Raw genomic sequence first — 15,666 nt, forward strand, 5'->3', positions numbered from 1 at the left:
GTGTGGTGAATGGCCAAGTTGGTGTGCCAAATATGTGCGCCTCTCTCAGGTGCCATTCATGCAAACATCCATTCTTAGAAGGGTGTGGTGACTTATCTAAGCCATCTTACTTTTAGAAATGTCAGGCGAATAATTGAGAAGGGTATTCTGACCGTGTTGGGGGTGTTACAGTTGTGCATTGAGGCAGGTAGAGCAGACATCGTAGAGGGAGAAAGGCCAACGGTCAATGGCTCGGCCCTTGGACCGATAATATCTCAATCCCTGGCGAACTTGGCAAGTTCAAGGCTTCATGCACTACCTAAAAAGGTTGTGGGACATACGGGCGATGTTCTGAGCTGTCGTTGATGTCCCCTTGCCTAATTGGGAGTATTCGTTGAACTTCACATGGAGTGGAGAATAAGCTTGCGACAATAGACTAACCACCATGTGAAACTCAATCAAGGAATGATCAAAAGAAGCTGGTCCAGGAAGATGTTGTTTTATCCTGCCTTGGAAGAATGCTACTGATCTCCTCTCTAGCCTGTTCAACTCCCACCTTGCATCCTCCGTATCCTCTCCTCTGCTGCCCTCGCTCTCCTCTCCCTCTCCAACCTCATCCTCATCTCCGGCGTCAACCCTCTTGATTCAGCTTCTCTCTTCTCTTGAGGTGTCTTTGTTAATCCCGCAGAGAGCGTATTGCCCTTTTGCTTCCGGCCCTCAGGTACCTTGGGTCCTTCGCTTCGCAGCCTCTCCTCCTCCGCGCGCCGTCGCTCTGCCTCCTTTGTATCCGCCTCCTTCTTCTCTCGCTCGTCGCGCTTGTCGGCTTCAGCCTTTGTCATCGCAGGCGGTACCTTGGCTGAATCCCAGGACCACTTGGCCTCTCCAAGCTCTGAGCGCGCCACACGGAAAGCATCACGGGTTGCCCGCTCGCCAGCGAGTTCAAACGGAGTCTTGCCTTCGTCGTTCTTGATCGTGGGATCAGCACCACCTCGCACCAGGAGTCCCAGCACGAGCGGTGCAGCGTTCTGGGCCGCGGCAAGATGGAGTGGTCGTGGGGCGTGGTGGTTTTGCTCAACGGGCTGGAACTCAAAGTCGGGAGAGAGGCTGTTGTTCTTGAGATACGAGAGGAGGGCGGGGACTTTGGATCTCCGTGTGAAAGCCTGAAGCTGAGAGGTATGTAACAAGGCTGTCTCTTCCTCCTCTGACAACTTGGGCTTGGAGGGCTTCGACTGCGTTTTTGTCGGAGTCGCACTGGGCTCGGGTTCCTTCTTAACCTCAGCAGGGTCAATCTCACGGACTTTTAGTCGGGTCAACTCGATGAACGATCTCATCAGCTCATTCTGTGTCGCCCGTCGCGTGCTGAAAGGGAAACCTCGCAGCCGAGTGTCGTTGTGCTTCAACATCTGGCCTTCGTATGGACCGAAAAGAGTTCTTCGGTTTGTCACACCCGTCGCCCGGATGAAGAGCAGTTCTGACGTGTCAAGCAAGGCCTTCCAGTCCTGAAGCAGATTCCGCACATCCTCCACCAAGGCCTGCTCGTTGTACCGTCGCAGACTTGAACCAGCTGAGTGCGCCGCACCCTTGGCATTGTCGTTGGCTGACTGCGAGCCACCCTGCTTTCGTCGTGTCGTGTACCGATGGAACGTCTTGTGAGCCAGTACCGTCGCTTCTCGGTTCATGGTTGTGCCGTTCTTGTTTGGTCGCGGTGCAAGGGACACGACCATGGCTGCAAAGTGACCGCCTCCGATCATGCAGAGGAAGATGTGCGGGCCCTTGTACGCAATCTCGGGTATTGAACCGTCCTTGGGCATCTTGGGTATCGAGATTGGCTCGACCTGCTTCTTCTTGAGGACCTCGACTAGGTCCTGGTTCCGTTGTTCTTCGCCTGTGAGGATGGCACGGTACATGCCAAAGTAGGTCTTCTCTGGGAGCACAGGGGAACTGAACCAGATTAGGGGCGGCTTGCCACGACCTTTCCTGCCAGCGGTATCATCTTCCTCTTCATCCCCATTGGTTTCCTCTCGTCTATCTGCTAACCTCGCTTGCTTCTTTAGGAGTGTTGTAAGTGTCGACTCTTGCTTGTCCTCCTCTTCCTCGTCCGACTCGTCCGAATCTGAGCCCGACAGCGACTCATCCAAGTCCCCAATCAGCTTCTCAAACTCGACTTCTGACACTGACTTATGTCCTCGCAGCTTCTGTTTGAGGTTGTAGTGGTGCAGGTCAGACTTGAGATGCCCTCGCTGGTCAATCACAGTGGTGAATGTGAGACCACAGAGGGAACAAGCCTGGGAGCCAACGAGGTTGCTGTCTGACGCTGAAGGGCTCTTGGAGGGGGACGAGATGGAGGATTCGACGATGGATTCGGTGTCGGCATCGGACTTGAGCGTCAACGTGTCCAGGACCTCTGGTGGCAAGTCATAGACTGGCGATCCCAGTTAGCGATCTGAGGGGCAACGATGGCGGGGTGAGGGGTTATTCCTTACGGTACAGGGGACGCCTGAGGATATCCTCGTTAGCCTTGGCCATTGCGATGACTATTCTATGTCTGTCGTGGATAAAAGGCAACGATGGCGAACCAAGACTCTGTCCAAAGGGTGTCTTGTCGCGTTACTTGAACTTTTTTTCGAGGTGAGCGGTTGTTGCGGTCCCTGTATGCGTCATACCTTGTCGCGTTGACTCAGCCGGCCAAGCCACAGCCCTGAAGCCCTCTCGCTTGAGCCACGCCCATGCCACCACCAAAACGCACCCCTCCAGGTCCCCACTCAGGTACCGAGTTGACCTTGGCTCCACCAGGGACCTCCAAGACAAAAGCTCCCCACCACATCCATCTCGGTGCAAGTACTTGTCTTCCATCTTGAGAACGCAAACACCAAACCACCAACTTTATTGTTCAGCTTCGTTTCATTGAACAATTCCACCCAATTGCGTCAAGATGGCTTACAATCCTCCCGTCACCATCAACGCTCCTCTGGCCCCGGATCTCATCGGCCTTGCCATTGCTCAGCTGCAGTACCGTTCCAACGAGCTCACCATTGACCCTTTCCGCCAAGCCCAGCGTGAGAGACACAATGCGCGACTCACGCCTGATGTCCTCAACTGCCCCACGACCTCGCAGCAGGTCCTCAAGCAGCATCGCCGTGAGAACTGCCAGCTGAACTCTATGGCGGCCAAGCTCCGCACCTACAACAACTTGATGGCACCCAGCGAGCCCATCACTGCAGAGCAGAAGAGAAAGTGCCTTCTCTTTCGCTCAGCTGGATGGAACTACACCCGCATTTCCATCTTTTTCAACTTTACCCCCCGTCAAGCGCAGTACGCAATCCTGATCACCGAGGCGTTCTCCGTGCCCAAGGGCAATACCGCCAGGGGCCAACTCCCCGTCCTTAACCATCCCCAACTCCTCATCGTCCTTGCCTTCACCCTGTCTTCCAGAGCCACTCGCCGCATGGAGTACAACAGACTTGCTACCTCCCTTGGATGGAAATGCAAGCCAGCCATTATCCGAAACGCGCTGCGCGAAGTCGGGTACGAGCGATATCCCGCCCTCATTCGGCCCACCATCATCGAAGAATTCCGCCAGGCTCGATTTGACTGGGCCCAAGACCACGTCGACTGGACTGTCGAGCAGTGGAAGGCCGTCGTTTGGTCTGGCGAGACCCGCATCATGACTGGACCTCACGCTCGAATCCATGTCACCCGCACCATCCACGAGGCACGCGACCCGGCCTGCATTATTGACGACGATGCCCATCTCCAGAACGGCAACACCTTCTGGGCCACCTTCTCTGGCCTCAAGGGCAAGGGTCCCAGCGTCTTTTGGGACCCAAGCTGGGGCACCGTTGACGCCAACAACCACTCCGAACGGGTTCTCCCCACCGTGAGCTACTGGATCCAGCAGCAGCCAGACAACGCCAAGTACTGCATGGAAGACCGCCTCATTGCGCACTCCGACGCTGCCATCCGCACCGAACTCCAGAACAAGAACAAGAACATGGAGGTTCTCCAGCTGCCTCCCGCCTCGCCCGACCTCGATCTCATGGCCGTCGCCTGGGACATGATCAAGACGAAGATCGAAGAAGACCGCCTGGTCGCCCACCTCCGAGGCCGTAGCGCTGTTGTTGAAGCTATCGAGACCTGGAACTGGATTGAGGAGGCTCATCTGATGACGCTGATTGAGAGCATGCCTGCGCGATGCCAGGCTGTGATCGATGCCGATGGCATGTACACCCCTTACAACTAAGGTGGACTCGACACGAATGGATGGACTTGACGAAGGATGATGGCTACGAAGGACAATGGCTATGAGGGATGATGGCTACGAGGTTACGAGGGATGAAGGAACCGGTAATGAAAAGGGCTTACAAAAGGATCGAATTCATGTGAATAGCTATAATGACCCCTAATAGAAAGCTAGATTCACATACTTGCTGCTTTCACCTGTTCATTGTGCATGGTCTATTCACTTTTTGCCATTACATGCTGGCCGTACCCATTGTGCTCCTCCACATTCTTCACCACATTTCGCCCATCTCCCCCAATGCGCCGTGATACCCAAATTTGGTGTTTCCGACTTGCACAGTACCTTGCACCGTGACTCGTGCATTGACACTGTATTCTTGCGAGACGAATTAGGAAACTTAAGAAAGACCCACATAATCTGAGAGAAATCTAAGGTTGTCCCGGCGTGGCTGTGAATCACGGCCTCAGAAACCCCCCTCCCCCCGCTTCCATTATTGACAGAGTGAATCACGGCCCCACTGGAAGACACTCCCCTGGCTTCATGCAACCCTTTTGACACGGCCTCGCCAAAAGACATTCCGCCCCCTCGCTTCTTCAAACCCTTTGACAGAGAATCACGGCCTCGCTAAACTTGCATTTCGATGATGCCCTACCCGGTCCATGGAGGGGCACGCGAGCGCTGGGCGCCGCACCTTATCCCACCTGTGAGCTGAAGTGGGCAGCCAATCGCCGACGACGTCAACGTCACTGGTGCGCATCTTTCAGCTCCCATCTTCCAAGTCCCCCATGTCTCCATCCTTGGTCTCACAACCTTAAGTGCAACCTTGTCTCATTGCGTCAGTGGATCTTTCCCACCCGCGATCAAGAATTCGGTCCTTGATCGACCCCGCCTTGTGCGGCCTCCTGCCGTGTGTGACGATGTGTTGCGCAGCTATATAAGGATGTCGTGGGGGACGTCTTGTGAGGTTCTTATCTTCTCTCGTCATCATACCTGAAACCTGTGCATTCATCTCCAAGATTCACCCTACTGAAATACATCAATTCCACCGTTCGCCTCTTCAATCATCATCATGGATTTGCTCAACAAGGTCACCGGAGGCGGAAGCAACAACGCCGACCAGAACCAGAACCAGAACCAAGAGTCCGGCAGCGGCGGCGGTTTCATGGACAAGCTCAACGGCATGGCCGGCGGCGGTGCCCAGGGCGAGAAGAACGAGGATGGTCTCGACAAGGGTAACTCCCCCACAGACACCCGATGTTGAACCAGTGCTAATGTGCTTCCAGCCGTCGACTATGTGCAGGAAAAGTTCCTCGGACAGGGCGACCAGAGCAACGAGAGCGCCGCCGAGCAGGCCAAGGACGAGGCCATCTCGGACTTTATCCGCGACAAGTACAAGGAGACGACGGGCAAGGAGTTCTTTGTCGACGACAAGGACAAGAAGTTTGGTGCCTAAGCTTGAGGCTTATGGATTGTACGATTAGCTATGATGAAACCTGTATGAACCTGGTCTGCGAGACCCTGTTGATGACACTTGCGAACTTGCCATGCCAAGGAGGACCCGTGGGTGTCAATTGGACACGAAAGTGATGCTGATTGATGATCGATAAGCGCTGAGATCTTTTTCTTATCCAGGTGCATGGGTAAGTTCCAGGGTTCTACGCTCCAAGCGGACGGACAAAAACTTGAGACACCAGGACGGTTGCGCTCAGTTAAGTCAATAAAGAATATTCACGTTATAGCCTAATTATGAGCAAAATAAGAGATAAAAAATAAAAAGTAATAAATCTTTGAACATTTTAGATTTACGGACGCTTCAGAAACCAGAGATCGTTGACTCAGTGTCTCATGTTTTTTTTACGACTGCGTGCCCACACACAACAGCTCAGTTTAGCGACCGTCGCGTGCGCCAACTCTGCGAACAGAGGGGATCTCAATGGATTCAGCAATTCGTTCTTGGCAATGTCATCCTGCCATTTCAGAAATTATGTGCCATTTCGTCCGATCTTAGGCCCTCATGCAAGCTATTTAGTGTTGGGCCGTTTGGCGTTGAAGCAAACGGAGAATAGTCATGCCCGGGGGTGTCATTGCAGGTGCGGGTGATGGATATGGAAGAAAGAAAAAAAGGGTTTAAGCAATTGAAGAGGAAGATTCCCAAGATGATTTGAGCCAGGAGTTCAATCCTGATCTCGAACCTGGGTATTCTCAAGTTGTCGTCCTCCCGTTTTCTCCTCCCCCAAAAAGAGCAGTCCAGCTGCCTCGACTTTCCCCGTAGTTCCACGTTGACCAACAGACGCCGTCCTCTAGATTCAACAAACTGTATGCAAGATCATGGGCACCTAGATTCGTGACACTCGTCGGCGGTTGTTCCTGTTCCTCCCAAAGCCAAAGTTGAAGCCATTCCCGTTGCCGTTGCCATTTGCGTTTCCATTTCCGTTACCGTTTCCATTGCTGCCAGCACTGTTACCGCTCACTCGCTCACACAGCTCCCCAGCAACATTCCCACAGCGGAATGGGAACAGACAACATCCGTCGGGGTCGACAAACTGCTCCAGCCCGTTGGCGCCGACGCCGACGGACTCACAATCGGGGCCATCGGGGAAGCCACAGCTGTGTCTAGTATTAGCGAATAACAAGAAGAAGAAGTTGCATGGATCTTGCCCGTTCTGCGCCAGAGAGGTGGCGGCAAAGAGAGAGATGACGATGGGGAGGAACTTCATGTTGACGATATTAGGAATCCGACCGGTGGAGATTGAAAAGAAGGGTAATTGTCGAGAGAATTGAAGATGTTGATGTTGATGAGGAAAAAGTCTCAGTCATGGAAGAGAAGCCAGATATTTATACTACCGACTTCCGTTATGCCTCCCAGTCCGTTTCAGGTCTCCAACATCTTGGCAAATGCCCTGAAGGCGACCCTGTTTCGTTATTATCCAACCTATGTAACAAATCTGTTATGAAACACCACAACGACATTGGATGTAAACAAACCTAAGCTTCTTCGCTTACTGCCCGCTTGAACCAACCCCCCTTGCTCTGCCGCTTCAGCTGCTCTCGGGACTTGATTCCCAGCTCTCTCACACCCTCGTCACCACAATTCGCCCACCTGTCCAATAGCTCCCTGGCCTCGACAATGATGTTCTTGTCCTTTGGATTGTCGGCCTTGGTGAGGAGGTATTCCGCGAGTTCAAAGCACATGTAGTCCGCCGGCCCAGCCTCCTCGTCTGAAGCGACGTCGTATCCAGTCTCCTCGGCCAGCTTCAGCGCGAAGCGAACAAATTCCTTCCTGCTGGGCCAATTGTTGATGTCGTTCTTCAAACGCACAAAGTCGTTGTGATACGGTCGTCGACGAGAAGCGAATGTCTCTGTCATCCGGCGGAGTTTCGAGATGAATTCGGTTTCTTCTTCAGGTGACCCCCTGGCGAAGGGGACGGGAAGGATGGCAATGTTCATTAGGGTCGAGTTTGGCAGTAGGACAGGCGTCTTGCCTTGGCTCTTCTCGTTGCGCTGGCGAACGCGGACCTCATCCGTCTTTAGAATGATTCGTTCAATAAGAGGATAGCAGTTCTCGCGCCAGCTGGCCCAAGATTCACGGCTCCGGAATCGGTCCTCACATAGTCTCAGAACGATTCTCTCAATCAAGTCATACTCGCCCTTTTGCAGAAGAAGCTCGACGGCATCGAGCAAAAAGTCCTCTAGAGTATGGATCGTGATCCCCTTGCCCTCCTCGAGCTTTGACTGGGTCTCATGGCTGGGCTTTTGTAGAGCGAGGACAGAGCTCCAAAGTCCAAACTTGAATGCGTCCACGCCCTGGTCGTTAAACTGCGCGAGCCAATGCTTGCCGGGCTTGGAGTTGACGAGGTCGCGGTTCTTCTTGATTAACTTTGTGATGGTCTTAATTGCTGGTGTCGGATTGATGTTGGTAAACACCACGGAGCGGATCATGTTGAACACGGAGAGTGGCATGTAGGCCATAAGCTGGGCAAAGATCGAGGAGAGCATCGTGATGTTGACTGGTATCTTGGGGAGCTCTTCACCTTCGCCGAGGTAAAATTTGTTCTTTGCCAGGAAGAGCTTCATCCAGCGAGCGTTGTTGACTGCCGACTGCTCCAGTGCCGTCATGATGAGTTGCGCAAGCCGTCTCTTGTCGTCTTCGTTGAGCTTGACCGAGTTTGCCTGCTCGACTAGAAGCGCCAGCAGAGGGGTTTCCTCACTGACAGCAGGCAAGGCAGCGCCATCCTCTTCGGCAGCGGCCCAGTCTTCCTTTCGCATAGAGCGTCGTTCGTTGAGGTCCGCGACAACAGGCACAATGTACTTCTCGAGAGCGTCGAGAATGTGCGAACGTAGCTCTGGAGGACATGTTGGTTCTTGCATGGCGCTGATTAGACTGCTGGTGATGGTGATGCGGATGTCAATGTGTCGTGCCTCGGCGAGCAGGCCGATGAGAATGTCGCAAGACGACGAGGCGTTGATAAAGAGATTGTTCTGCAGAATTTGAGCAAGCATCTTGACCGTGGTAACCTTGATCCAAGGAGTTTGAGGCTTCTTGGCCTCCCCATCAGCCTCCTTGGACTGGTCCGTCTCTTCTTTCTTGTCCCAGATCTCGTTCTGTTGCCGCAGTCTCTCCGTCATGGCGCCTCCCATGTTTTGCAGGATCTCTTTTGCCGCCTTTGCCGGAAGAGACGAAAGAAAGGCCACGCTAAGGAGCTGCCGATGCCATGCAGAACTCTCGGCAGCGCCCTCATCGTGAAGGACAAGATCTCGGATAAACGGGGAAGCCAAAGCTGGCTGATCAGAGTTGGCAATGCTCTCGATAACTGAAACAATGTCTCCCATGTGCACACGCATCGCCTCAGACCCCAGACGCGCCCGCATCTGGTCCAGAAGAAACCTCGCCAGGTACGCCAGCTGCGTAGGAGAGATGGCCGTATACGCCAGCTTCTTATAGGCAAAGAGGCCTGAGGCGTCAAACTTGCGAGAGCGCCCAATGAGGGCTGAAGAGTAAGATGAATCACGGAGGGCATCAGATGTCGGATTGCGAACGATGGCCTCTGCCTCAATCAGAGTGTCCATGGTCGGCTTCCAAACTGTCTCAACCATGACCGTTTCGCACTTTGCAAACTCAGCTGCTGTGCACTTTTTGAGTTTCTTCAAGAAACCTTTCACGTTGTCGAATCTTTTGTCTGCCACGACTCTCAAGAGGCCGATCACGTTATCCCAGTCCCGGCGCTGGAACCCAGGTTCTCCAACTGCCTTGGTTGCCGTCTCGAGGAGGTTGATGAGGATCCTGTTTGCACGCACGATATCCTCCTTCACCACTGACGACGTGAATGACATAGCGGCCGCTGGAGTTTTTATGCGTTCCGCTGGCATGGCAGCCAAGAGAGCTGCTATCTCTTTTGTTTTGAACACCTTTGGGCCATACAACTCCTTGCACGCCAAAGTGTCCTTGGTAAAACGGCGTGCCCACAGAACAGTATCTCCCAACGTCTCAATGTCGGCGGCGGCGACGCATAGGTTCAGTGCCGACATGGCCCAAAAGGCGCGAAGTCCTGGCTCCCGAGCTTGCTGAGAGTTCACCCTCCGCTCCTGGACAAGTGTGCGAGCGCGTTCAAGCCAGCCCTCGTGCTCGTTCTCGGTCTTGGACATGCGGATGAACAGCACCCTGGCAACCTCGACGTCTGCAAAGGTGCTAATATCAGGCCTTTGACGCTGCGCAATGACCGAGTGGTCGGGCCCGGGGCTCAAGAAGTCGCTGCTTGGGTGGGCCTTGTCCAGTCTCTCAAACAGCTGCATTGCCTTCTTTGAGTCAACAGCCAAGAACAAACCGGCGGGCCAAAGGCCTTTTTCGGCAGTCAATTTGTTCAGTCGACCAAGTCCAGAGTCTGACCCATCGTCGATATCGATCTTGTTGTATCCTTTGGCGTGGAGGAAGAGTAGGCGGAGGAGGTCATATCTCGCCTCGTTGTCGAGCTTCTTAGAGATGGCCATGACATCGCGGAGCGAGTCTATGCCATCCCGTCGCTGGTTTGCGGGAGATAGCTCAATCAGCTGTATCAAGTCATCCTTGAACCGTTCCTTGACGTCGCTGTCCACAGGGGCCTCGTACCATCGGTTGATCGTATACTGTACAGGCCCGACAACGTGGAAGAGGTTGAGCTGATTCGATATAACCTTCTTGTGCTTCTGAATGCACCGCACCACGAGATGCAGATACTTCTGTCGCGTTTCGTGGTCGAATCTCCTCTTGAGCAGGCGTTTGAGCAGCGGCATGACCAACTCGTCAACAAAGTCATTAGGGACTCGGATGTCTCCCTCCTTCGCGAGGAGAGTGTTTAGAATTTCCTCACTAAAGGCCATATTACCGCAAAACAGTCTCCTCTGGGACAAGAATGTCAATTCCTTGCCACGAGAAAAGATGTCTTCGAGGAACTTCTTCTCATGTTGCTCGCGGTGTCCAAGGGACAGTCTCTTCTGCTGCTGCGATGTCCATTCGACATGTCGTTTATTCTCCCACTCCTCAACCACGTCCATGGTACACGCCGGCACAATGTTCTGATAGAACTCCCTCAGCGGACGATCATCCTCGTTCCCATTGCAGAGCTGTTCCACAAGCTCCCCAAAGGCCTTGCGTCTCTCGGGCCTTGCTTTCTCAGCTGAGGCTGTACGTCCCAGAGCCTTGCACATTGTACGCACGTCCTTGACGCTGAACTCGGCCATCAACTGGGCAAGCCCAGCAGCTCCGCCCACGGCATCCCATGTTGGCTGGAAGCGGTCTCCGCGACGGAGGGCCTTGGTGAATTGGCGGATAGCGCCCTGGCGTTTACTTGCGCTGTCCGTCTGTCGCAGCTCGCCTACAATTGCACTGCTGTCGGGACGAGGCATGTTTGTTGCTGCTGCTGCTGCTGATGGTGATGGTGATGAGTCGAAGTGTTGGTGCCTGGTGCTGTGTCAGCTGAGTTCTTTAAGGGACCACGTCAGCACAGCCTCACCGCTATCCTCCTTCTGATGCCGCGCCTCTCAAATGAAAGATAAATCCCATCTAAGTAATGGCCGAACAACTATTAACCGGGGTCTGAAGTGACCTGCTGCATTTGGCTCTTCCATCTTTTGTGTTGGTTATGTTTGCGGTATTGCGGGACTGTGGCCAAGCACCGGAGATAGCCACCCAGGTCGAGAATAAAGAGAGACGCTCAGATAAATCCTTTAGCCTATTCTCCCCTAAAGATAATAAATAGAGTATCATAAGAATAGGTAAAGAAGGTCCAAAACTTTACCTTGACTATGATATCTTTAGTTAATTATTGTGCTTAAGGGAAACCAGGTAATGAACCCTCTTGATGTTTTGGTATCTCCTTCATTTCTCGACCTGGGTGACTAACGAGGCGTGGAGTTGTGTGCTAGTATGGCAAACCCTTTTGAGCCAAGGAGGAGGAATTTTGCCTTGCAAATCTCTCATCAATTCGAAGCGGCTGGAACGAGATGCGTAACGAAAATTTCAAGCCAAGTTCGGCCATTTTTGGGGGTGTATGAGCGAGGTGTTTGCCAAGCGAGGACGGATAAAGGAGGGAGCTTGGTTCTCACTCTCCCTTGAGGGGATGTAGAGGTCGAACCCATCGAGGAGGTAAAGAGATCAAATGCATATTGAAAATCAAAACAATTGCCTGTGCTTGGGCATTGTCTTGAGCCTCGAAGCCCAAGTGTTTGTGCTGGTGCTTCAAGTTCCCCAAACTCCAGCTGGTACGTACCCTGATGGCAACCCCTGATCCCTGGCACTCAATACAACCTCTTCTGCAGGCATTTGCACATCCGTGTTTCTTTTTTTCATCTTTGCGTGCATCACGTGAAGCTGCAATTGTCTCTCTTCTCTCAATTAAAACATGAGGAGCCTCACACGCTTGTGAGGTCCACGCAGTATCAAGCAGTGGATCGAGGATCGACGTCTTGGAACAAATTCGATGAATGTCACAAGTAGTTAGCATGGGTCCTTCAGACTCGACTACGGCAATCGACATGGGAGCTTTTGGTTCTTTTGCCTCAGGAGCTCAGCTAGAATGATGCAAAATAGAGAGTTACACAGAGCATCCACACACAGTGCGTCCATCACCCACGTTAGAAACCAAGCTACAGTTTTGTTCCAGTTTGAACTACTATGGTAGGAGGCATAAAGTATGTTAGCTCGCCCCACATCATAGATGTACCTCGGATATTTTTTCTCACCTTCAGGATAATTTTTCTCTACCCTCTAATAATATGATAAAATATAGCTACTACTAGGGGGACCTCTCTTCTTAGTAGATAAGTAGTTTAGTAAATTATGTCTAAGATGCGTTAGTTATAGGTAGATAAATTTAAGAATAAAATACTGTTTTTAAGGGAAGTAAATACAAGGCCGCCTGTTGAGTGACCTAAATGTTGTGGGGCGAGCTAACATACTTTATGCCTGATACCGTAGTAAACCTCAGATTTGGCCTAAAATTAATCAAGCTAGGCGAAACATACGGCCCAGCTCGCCTTTTCCAAGGCTACTGGGAAGCCCTCGATGTTAACTCGCATGCTTCTTATAAATACATACAATAGACAGGTTCCATACTCCCTTTCTGTCCCTGTTACGAGTGCTCAACTTTTTTGTTCCTCCTCTGTCCAAGTTGGCAGCAGATGCGTGTAAATAGCCGCACGCCCAAGTCGAAAAAAAAGAAAAAAAAGCAAAGATCCCTTTGAGCAGATAATATCGTTCCGAAACCTCCTTCAACACACTTCGTCATCCTCGTGATATCACCATCCTAGTGGGTACCACGCTTCGTGTTCATAGTTCCATGCATATGGATATAGCCGCCATACGGGTAGTAGCTGGGCCTCGGCCTGCTAGACGTGAGGTCCCAGGTGGGGAGGGAGTTGGTGGTGGTAGGCATGAGGGGGAAACCCGTGAGGGTATGAGGGGGCGGGCATGTACTGTCGTGGGGGAGGTCCGTTGTTGTACTGCATGCTGTTGGTGGCGAATCCCCCGTGGAAGCCGTCACCGTTGCCGCCGCGGAAGGGCGACATGCCGTGACCTCCTCGTCCGCCGTTGGGGTTGCCATACCCGTTTGAATTGCCTCGCCATGACATGGCTTGGTTTCCCCCGGGAGCCCAGCCACCGCGAGGGTGTTGGTTGCTCTGGATGTAGGATGCTTCGCCGTTGTAAAACTGTCGATCGCTCTCGGGAGAGGGAGGTCCCCCGTTGTGTCTACCCATGTCAGAGTAGTCCCCTGATCCGTTCGAAGGACCACCGCCACCGCCGCGACGGCCACCGCGTCCGGGTCCTCGTCTCCAGCGGTAGGGTCTCCGTGGGCCTCTGGGCTTGCGGTCGACCTGGAAATCAATCTTCTTGACGGGCTGCGTGACCATGATGTCGTCGACGATGCCGTACTTGAGCAGTTCCTCCTCATCCGTGGTCCAGACTTGAAAAACATTTTCCAGCTTCTCAATGTACTTGACCTCTGGCACCCAGGTTCGCACGTAGGCTCCGTTGCTGTCATAGTCAAAGGCTTGCTTGACGGGGTTGAAGATGCGAGCGTCGCCACGGGGGTCGTTGCCCACACCCGCCACGTACTGCCAGTTGGCCCAGTTGGAAGACACATCGTAGTCGATGAGCATCATCTCGTACCACTCTGCTCCGTAGCGCCAGTCGATGCCGAGGTGCTTGGAGAAGAAGCTAGCGACGTTCTGTCGGGCTCGGTTGGAAGTGTATCCCGTGTGGTAGAGCTCTCGCTGTGAGGCATCAATCAAGCCCATGCCGGTTGTGCCTTCGAGGAATCTGTCAATGATTCTTCCGAGCTCCTCAGGAGAAGGATCCTGATCAATAGCAGCCATCTTCTTGTCAGCCGTCTTCCACTTCTTCTCGTACTGACCAGTAGCCCCCTTGAAGCCCGAGACTCTGAAGAGCTGGGCACCAAACTTCATGGTGCACAACCGCATGTAGTCACGCCACAACAACTCAAATCGTACAGCCTTGGTGCCTTCGTTCTCGCCTCTGCCAAAGCCTCTAGACCGGACATAGGCCTGATCCGTGCCATCCTCAAGCTTCATCAGCTCCTCGTGGATGGAACGAGCCGAGATGCAACCCAGAGCCAGGTACCCCGAGAGCTTGGTACTGTAATCGACTCCAAGAAGCCCGTTCCTAGTCTCTTGATACGTGCACATGCCACCAGACTTGACGAGATGTCGAACGCGTTCCCAAGCAAAGCTTTCACCGCCGTCAAAAGGGTGCGCAGACTTGGCGTCCTGGGGCAGGACAGGGGGGTTTGCGAGCATATAGTCGATGGGCTGTAGGAGTCGACGTTCAAACTCCTCGTAGTTGTCCGGCACTTGGAAAGGAGCATCCTGGGGCGGGGTCCAAGGAGGGAGAGGAGGTAGGGAGCCGGCCTGGGGGCGGGGGAGGGACTGGCGAGGGCGCTCACGGAGGGGTTCTTGGGTCTTGCGGTATGAGGTGAAGACATCTGGGAGTTCCTTTGGGTTGCTCAAGCCCGTGTCACGGCTTTGTTTGTGTTAGCAGATCGTCGAAGGTGTCCTGTAGGTGAGACAAGGGTTGGGGCAACTCACTCATCGATAAAATACTTGTCATCCCGCCACAACTTGAAGCCAACGCTCTTTTCAGAGCACACGGCAGAAACAGAATCCTGATCATCGACTTCCTCAGATGACACATCTTCGGTCATCCAGACAGCATCAACAGAGTGGTGGTTGTCGTTCAGAGCTTCGATCAGTTGTCTCACAACGTCGGAGAAGCTGCCAATACGCAACACCAGCCCGCTGCCCAGATCCTCCAGGCTGTCCTTTAGATCCCAGACTGACTCTGCGGTGAACTTTGCTCGGTGCGGACCACATCTCCAGAAGCGGCCAACCTGACTTAGGGCCTGGGGGTAGGGGGACTTCTGGTTCTCGGTGAGGAAGCCAGAGACCTCGATCTGGTGGGGCGGCAGGACGTAGACGGGGAGAAGGTGAGTGAAGCCATGGTCAGCGGTTGCCAGGTGGTGAAGGATAGGATTGTCGGTGGCTCTAAGGTCACGGCGGAGGAGGTAGACGAGAAGTTTACTCCCTGCCATGTTGGCGAGATTTGCGGTGAAGGGAGAGTTGAGAAACGGAGCGATGGTGAAAATGGTATAGCGGTCCTCTTTTTTTTTTTTTCGGATCCGATGAACAGACAGATCTCGGGAGGGGGAGGTAAGATATGAGATCTCCAGCTAGCGGGCTGTGCGGGAAGGGTCTGGACCTCTCTGTGCCAGGGTGTCTGGACTTGATGCACTGGGATGGTGAGACTCGGGCCACTGGCTGCTCAGTCGGGTCTCGAGGTGGTGGTGGTGGGCGGCACTTGGTTGAGGCTGCTACAGCAGATGTTGAGGGGGAGGCTTTGTGCGGTGGGAGTTGAATGAGGGCTTGTACTTGAGGATGGTTGGATATCAGATGGACAGGCA

The 15,666-nt window shown here is 53.3% G+C and overlaps 5 protein-coding genes across 5 annotated transcripts; 1 reads left to right on the forward strand and 4 right to left on the reverse strand.

Annotated features, from left to right (window-relative positions):
- Positions 1 to 524: 524 nt before the first annotated feature.
- On the reverse strand, positions 525 to 2,514 carry NCS54_00428700 (C2H2-type domain-containing protein; the record flags this gene model as incomplete). Its single annotated transcript, XM_053149828.1, has 2 exons — positions 2,463 to 2,514; positions 525 to 2,401 (listed from the first exon to the last, which is right to left on the reverse strand). The coding sequence occupies exons 1-2, from the start codon at positions 2,503 to 2,505 to the stop codon at positions 525 to 527; spliced, it is 1,920 nt and encodes a 639-aa protein (XP_053005803.1). The 5' UTR covers positions 2,506 to 2,514.
- Positions 2,515 to 5,288: 2,774 nt separating this feature from the next.
- NCS54_00428800 (Hypothetical protein) lies at positions 5,289 to 5,672 on the forward strand (the record flags this gene model as incomplete). The annotated part of the gene is made up of 2 exons (XM_053149829.1): positions 5,289 to 5,451; positions 5,503 to 5,672. 2 exons carry the CDS (start codon positions 5,289 to 5,291, stop codon positions 5,670 to 5,672), a joined length of 333 nt encoding a protein of 110 aa, XP_053005804.1.
- Positions 5,673 to 6,555: 883 nt separating this feature from the next.
- On the reverse strand, positions 6,556 to 6,936 carry NCS54_00428900 (Hypothetical protein; the record flags this gene model as incomplete). Its single annotated transcript, XM_053149830.1, has 1 exon — positions 6,556 to 6,936. One exon carries the CDS (start codon positions 6,934 to 6,936, stop codon positions 6,556 to 6,558), a length of 381 nt encoding a protein of 126 aa, XP_053005805.1.
- Positions 6,937 to 7,204: 268 nt separating this feature from the next.
- On the reverse strand, positions 7,205 to 11,098 carry NCS54_00429000 (Hypothetical protein; the record flags this gene model as incomplete). Its single annotated transcript, XM_053149831.1, has 1 exon — positions 7,205 to 11,098. The coding sequence occupies one exon, from the start codon at positions 11,096 to 11,098 to the stop codon at positions 7,205 to 7,207; it is 3,894 nt and encodes a 1,297-aa protein (XP_053005806.1).
- Positions 11,099 to 13,078: 1,980 nt separating this feature from the next.
- Positions 13,079 to 15,297, reverse strand: NCS54_00429100 (Cryptochrome DASH; the record flags this gene model as incomplete). Its single annotated transcript, XM_053149832.1, has 2 exons — positions 13,079 to 14,729; positions 14,795 to 15,297. 2 exons carry the CDS (start codon positions 15,295 to 15,297, stop codon positions 13,079 to 13,081), a joined length of 2,154 nt encoding a protein of 717 aa, XP_053005807.1.
- Between the last annotated feature and the right edge of the window lie 369 nt (positions 15,298 to 15,666).

The sequence above is a fragment of the Fusarium falciforme genome, chromosome 3 (assembly GCF_026873545.1).
Source record: "Fusarium falciforme chromosome 3, complete sequence".
NCBI classification, from domain to species: domain Eukaryota; kingdom Fungi; phylum Ascomycota; class Sordariomycetes; order Hypocreales; family Nectriaceae; genus Fusarium; species Fusarium falciforme.